The sequence below is a fragment of the Macrotis lagotis genome, chromosome 7, assembly GCF_037893015.1.
Source record: "Macrotis lagotis isolate mMagLag1 chromosome 7, bilby.v1.9.chrom.fasta, whole genome shotgun sequence".
Classification (NCBI taxonomy): domain Eukaryota; kingdom Metazoa; phylum Chordata; class Mammalia; order Peramelemorphia; family Peramelidae; genus Macrotis; species Macrotis lagotis.
This window is the reverse complement of record NC_133664.1, coordinates 96,711,119-96,717,774: the sequence shown is the minus strand read 5'-3', so window position 1 is coordinate 96,717,774 and position 6,656 is coordinate 96,711,119. Positions and strand designations below refer to the sequence as shown.

The 6,656-nt window shown below is 44.0% G+C and overlaps 1 protein-coding gene across 1 annotated transcript in view; it reads left to right on the top strand.

Annotated features, from left to right (window-relative positions):
- The first annotated feature begins 4,119 nt into the window (after window positions 1-4,119).
- Window positions 4,120-6,656, top strand: part of ZNF398 (zinc finger protein 398) — a 36,471-nt gene continuing 33,934 nt past the window's right edge. The window contains exon 1 of the mRNA XM_074193449.1: window positions 4,120-4,268. Coding sequence (XP_074049550.1) covers window positions 4,245-4,268 — 24 coding nt within the window. The 5' untranslated portion in view covers window positions 4,120-4,244. The remainder of the gene's footprint in view (window positions 4,269-6,656) is intronic.

Sequence of the window (6,656 nt, the reverse complement as noted above, 5' to 3'; positions counted from 1 at the left end):
CTTAATGTTACCTAGCTGTGTGGCCTTGGGCAAGCCACTTAACCCTGTTTGCCTTGCAAAAAAAAAATTCCCCCCAGCTACATGCAAAAGCAAGTTTCAGCATTTACTTTAATTTTTATTTTTTTAATTTTTTTTAGGGTTTTTTTTTTACCACCCAGCCAACCCCAATATTTACTTTCAAAACCTTGACTTCCAAATTCTCTCCCTCTCACCCTATTCCCCCAATTGAGAAAGCAAGTTACTTAGTATAGGTTAAAAATTGTAGCCATGAAAAACTACAAAATAATTTAATTTCCCTCAATCCCATTCCCCCTCACCCCCATTTATTTTCTCTCCTTTCACCCTGTCCTTCAAAAATGTGTTGTATCTAACTACCCTCTCCCAAAATCTTTCCTCTTTTCTATTATCTACACTCCCCTCCCTTCCCTCTGTCCCCTTTCTCCCATCCCTTTTCTATTTTCCTCTGGGGTAAGACAGATTTCTATATCCAAATGAGTGTTTATGTTATTTTCTCTCTGAGCCACTTCTGATGAGAGTAAAGACTCACTCATCTTTTACCTCTTCCCTCCATTGCAAAAGCTTTTTCTAACCTTTTTTTTTTAGGGTTTTTTTTTTTTTTTTTGCAAGGCAAACGGGCTTAAGTGGCTTGCCCAAGGCCACACAGGTAATTATTAAGTGTCTGAGACTGGATTTGAACTCAGGTACTCCTGACTCCAGGGCCAGTGCTTTATCCACTACACCACATAGCCGCCCCATGTAACCTTTTTTATGGGAAATAACTTTCCCCATTCTACCTCTCCTTTCCCTTTTTCCAGTACATCCCTTTTTCCTTAATATCTTATACCTTCAAATTCAGTTTCTTCCTGCACCTTGTCTACATCTACTCCTAGCCACTCTAATAATAAATATGAGTTATCAGTATCATTTTTCCATGTAGGACTACAAGCAGTTTAACATCATTAAATCCCTAATAATTTACCCTGTTCCCTCTCTGAGCCAATTCCAATGAGAGTAAAGGCTCACTCACTCCCCATCATCTCCCTCTTCCAGTCCACTAAAGCTTTTTCTTGCTTCTTTTATGTGAAATCACCTCCCCATTCTACCTCTCCTTTTCATTTCTCCTAGTACATTCCTCTCTCACCCATTAATTCCATTTTTAAAAATGTATTATTCAAATTCAACTCTCACCAGTGCCTTGTCTATATATATGTACTTCTAACTACCATAATAAATGAAAAAGTTCATTTGAGTTGTCAGTATCTTCTTCCCACAAAGGAATATAAGCAGTTCAACATCATTAAGTCCATTATGATTTGCCTTTTTGGTTTACCTTTCACTTGAATCTTTGATTTGAAGATCAAAATTTCTGATCAGCTGTGGTCGTTAGTCCCCTATTTCATTGAGTATCCTCCTTTGCCCCTGAAAGGTTTTTGAACATTTTAATATGACTATAAATAGCTTTGTTTTCTTGTTCTTTAAAGTACCTGTTCATATTCATTGAACATTTGTCAATTGGAGAATTATTTGTATTTTTATAAATTTTACTCAGTTCCTTATATATTTGCTAAATGAAGCCTTTATCAGCCAAGTCCTATTTGGTTTTTTTTGAGTTTTGAATTCATTCATTTATTTTGAATTTTACAATTTTTCACCTAATCTTGCTCCCCCCCCCACAGAAGGCAGTCTGTTAGTCTTTTCATTGTTTCCATGGTATACGCTGATCTAAGTTGAATGTGATGAGAGAGAAATCATATCCTTAAGAAAAAATAAAGTATAAGAGATACAAAATTACATAATAAGATAATGGTTTTTTCTTTCTAAATTGAAGGTAATAGTCTTTGGTCTTTGTTTAAACTCCACAATTCTTTCTCTGGATACAGATGGTATTCTCCATTGCAGAGTCCAAAATTGTCCCTGATTGTCGCACTGATGGAATGAGCAAGTCCATCAAGGCTGATTATCACCCCCATATTGCTGTTAGGGTGTACAGTGTTTTTCTGGTTCTGCTCATCTCGCTCAGCATCAGTTCATGCAAATCCCTCCAGGCTTCTGTGAATTCCCATCCCTCCTGGTTTCTAATAGAACAATAGTGTTCCATCACACACACACACACACACATATATATATATACACATCACAGTTTGTTGAGTCATTCCCCAACTGATGGACATCCACTCAATTTCCAAATCCTATTTGTTACAGGAGTATTCAGATTTTAAAACAGACCTGCCAAAATGTTCCTTATTTCCCCTGCCATCACCCGACTTTGAGCCCACATTTAAACCTCTCCTTCAGAATTCTGTAATTGCTAAATAAAGCTCCTTGCCTCCTGTCTTTTCATCACCAATCTATACTGTAAACTGTCATCAGACTTATATTCTTAAAATATTGCTTTGATCACATTAAGGTTAACTTTCAATGATTCCCACTACTTACATGATCAGATCAATTACATTGAAAACCTTTATTTCCAGCCTGTTTCTCAGTGACTAACCTTAAAGAAACTGTTCAAACTGAAATTCTTGATCTCTCTCTCTAACCCTTGTGAATCTTCTCTCTCTCCTCAATGCTTTTTGCTTGTACTTAATCCCTGGAATGCCCTTCTTTGCTTTTTCAAATCTTCACCCCCTCTCTGAGATTTAGTCTGATTCCTTCCCAGACCACCTTGATCTATTCTTGAAGTTTCTGTAGCCTTTACACTTGTATCTCATTTTACTTGTACAATAAAGATGTTCAATAAATGACATCCTAAAGGATAATAAATCTGTTATCTACAATTTCTGTTACCACAAAGTGCTTTTTTGCTTTGATTTCCACTAATTTTTCTTACTAGATTTTTTTTAAATGATCAGTTTTTCTTCTGGCACACAGCTTCCTTCTCTCCTGCCTCTAAGAGGATCTCTTCCAGGATTTCTTAGGAATCTGAGCCAGACCTGTTGGGATAGATATTCTGAGATTTAGTAGTGTGTTTCTGCAAACTTCTAAATAGAGCCTGGTGAAAAATAGAAATAAATAATAGTCCAATCCTACTTTATTATGGTGCCTTCCTTCTGACTCTCCTCCCAATTCTTGTCTGTACATAATTTTTTGCATGAGGACAAAGTAAATAAATGTATATAGAAATATATGTATAAATTATATATATAGTCTAGCATATGTGTGTACTAGGGTATGTATGCACATACACTAATATCTCTTGTGCACATATTATACACATGTGTGAATATGCATATGGTCTAATGTAGCTATTCATGCCTGCATTTGTGTGCATGCACAGGTCTTACAGTATAGGTGTACACATGTGCTTTATGCATAGGCATAGGCATGCTTATTGTTTGTATACATGCATATATGCCCACTAGTGCTCATGGTGTGTGTGTACACATGCTTATGCATAATACATGCATATGTGTCCACTAGCACTCATGTTGTGTGTGAACATGAATGGACACACGTGTTTATGTATCTATACACACTACACTCATGGTGTGTGTATAAACATGAGAGGACATGCACGCTTCTGTACACACACGCACACATGCCCACTAGCGCTCATTGTGTGTGTGTGTGTGTATGAACATGTTCACGCGTGCTCATGCACGCACGTATACACGCACACGCGCTCACGGTGCACGGGTAGGCACGTGTACACTTGTGCTTGCATGCGCACACGCACTCATTTACTGTGCGTGCAGACACGCACACACGCGTGTTCCCTGTTGGCCCCCTCGCGCACGCACACGCACACGCACGGCCCGCCCCGGCCCGGCTCGGCCCCGCGGCTCCCCCGCCCTCCCCGGGGGTCTCGGGGCCCCGCCTGCCCGCGCGCCTCGGCGCTTCGGTCCCTGCCCTCCCCCTCGGGAGAGGCGTTCCGCAGGCCCCGGGCTCGGGCGGCGGCTCTCGGGGCCGGCAGGGGGCGCTGCGGGGCCCGGCCGGCGGCGAGGCCCGAGGAGCGTGTCGGGAGCTGCCCGCTCCCAGAGTGCACCGGGGTCCACAAAGCAGCAGCTGGGCGGCTGCGGCGGAGCCGGGCCGCGGGCAGCCGGGGCCGGGCGAGCTTTGGGGCCGGGCCGGGCCGCGGCGGCCGCGCAGGCGGGGGCAGCGCAGCTCGGGCCGGCGCTCCGCCGCGCGCCGAGGCCCTCGGGCCCTTGAGCCCGTGCCGGGCGGCCGCCGGGAGCGGAGCGAGAGGAAGAGGCGGCCGCGGGAGGGCAGGCGCAGCCGGCCCCCGGGGAGCCGGAGCCGGGGCCATGGCCGAGGCGGCGCCTGCGCCGGTGAGAGGGGCCCCGACAGCGGGCGGGCCCCGAGGCGGGAGGGAGGCCCGGGGGAGCGGGCCCGGCGGGGGGAGCGGCCCGGGGCAGCGGCGGCCGCCGGCGCTCATTGTGCGGGGCCCCCGGGGAGGGCGGGCTTCACGCCGGCGCGGCAGAGCCCGCAGGCCGAGGAGCCGGACACTGCGTATACGGGCCCCGAGAAGCCCCCGGGGTCCGTGGCCCGGGTAGACTGGAGCGCCCCGGCCAAGGACTATCTTTTACCTTTGTTCGGCACCCGCAGCGCCGGCAGAGTAGGCATTCCATAAATGTCTATTAAACACGGCTGTGGGGCACAGTGAAGCGACCCCTGCCCTGGAATCAGGAAGATCTGAATTAAAATTTGGCCTCAGATTCGTCCTAGCTGCGGGGCCCTGGGCAGGTCTCTCCACTTCGATTTTCCTCAGTTTTCTCATCTGTAAAATGGTGATAATAATAGCACCTCTCACCTAAGGTTGTGGTGAGAATCAAGTGGGATGACATTTATAAAGCACCCGGCACAAATGATATTATTATCATCATCATCATCATCATCATCATTTAACTGTCCCCTTTTAAAGACATAAGAATTTCTTGATATCACCATGGTACTCAGGTAGCATTTATTCTGTTAAAAACTTGTGGAGATTGAACAGAAGAGAATCTACGATCCTTTCTTTAATGTTATATAATACATAGTTTGTAACCAGGGCCTCTGTTTCTGGAACCAGACATCCCAGGATGAGATCCATGGAGTAGAAGAAATGCTCTGTCATAGTCAACTGGGTTATAGTGAGGTCTTGGTTGACCTTGAGAGGTCAGTGGTATAGATAATTATCCTTATCTATCAGGTCATTTGCCCAAAATCTTTGAATCATAAATTTAGACTCAAAAAGAGCCATAAAGGATATATATAGTTCAACTTCTCTCCTTCCCCAGTCTACAGATGTGGAACTTGAGGACCAGAGATGTTCCATGGCTTACCAAGGGTCACATAGGTGTTGACAAATCCATGTTTTAGCTCATAACCTCTAACTCGAAATCAGCTCTCAGTCACACAGCTAGCAAGTGTCCAGAGGTGAGATACGAGTTCTAGACCTGGTTGAAAGGAGATCCACATTCTTAGTTAAGATTCATCTAGCCACCTCCATCCAGCAGGGTGGGCAAGCTCCTCAGATATCAGTCAATGTCTGGAATTTGTGTTTTAGTTTTCTTTGACCTTTCAAAGTTTGGGTTTGCCCTGAATTACTGAGCACATACCTTAACTCCCAGCTAAAGGAATTCAGTGCTTCTGTGTTTCAGAAGCTACAATGCCAAAACATCTGAGATTCTGAACTCAGTAGAAATGTCTACCAATGTTTTTTAACACCTATTTGAGTTCCACAATGTGAGATTCAAATGGGTCATTGCCCACTAGGAGTTTCTATTCATGTATTTAAAGGATCTTAGACTTAGAGCTACAAGTAATGAAGGCTAAGGGTCACATAAAACAATGATAATAATGTTTGTCCTTCATTTCCAAAGAAGACCATGACATCAGGGTAGTGATACCATGACAAACACATGAATTGGATATGGGTGAGAGGATTCTTTCCTAAGGCATCAGCCTCACTTTCTCTCCCGAGCCATCTGGATCCATTAGCCAGATATGAATTAGGAGATGGCCCTGGATGTGAGGCAGTCAGGGTTAAGTGACTTGCTCAAGGTCACACAGCTGGTAAGTGTTTGAGGCCACTTTTGAGCTCAGGCCTTCTAGACTTCAGGGCCAGAGCTCTATCCCATTTCACCATCTATTTGCCCTCTTGGCTAAAGATTAGATGTTAGAGGTACAGGGTTAGAAAAGCTGATGTCATTGTCTAGGACCTTAGAATGATAAAGAGATGGTAATAAATAGTGAAATTAAATGGCCATGTTTTAAGGGAAGATGGTGTTATTGCAAAGGTCTGTGTACCATGCTATGAGAAATTTGAAGAAGAGAAAGATTACTTTTTCAAAAGAAGTGACATCTAAGTTGGCCTTGAAAGGAAAGAAAGATATTTACAGATGGAAATGGAGGAGAAATTATGGGAGGAGGGAAGGGTTAACATAAACAAATGTACAAAGGTAGGGTTACAACAAAATGAGAAAGATATAGGAACTAATCAGTTTTGAAGTAAAGTACATGAAGAGAAAGTTAATATGAGATAAGACTGAAAAATGAGGATGTTAATATTTGTCCTTCATTATCAAAGAAGATCATGATATCAGGGGAGGTGATGCCATGACAAGCACATGAATTGTATTTGAGTGAGGGAGGCTCAGTCACCAGCCTCACTTTCTCCTCTAGAACCATCTGGGTCCAATGTCCAGAAATGAATCAGGATGACTGGAGATGAC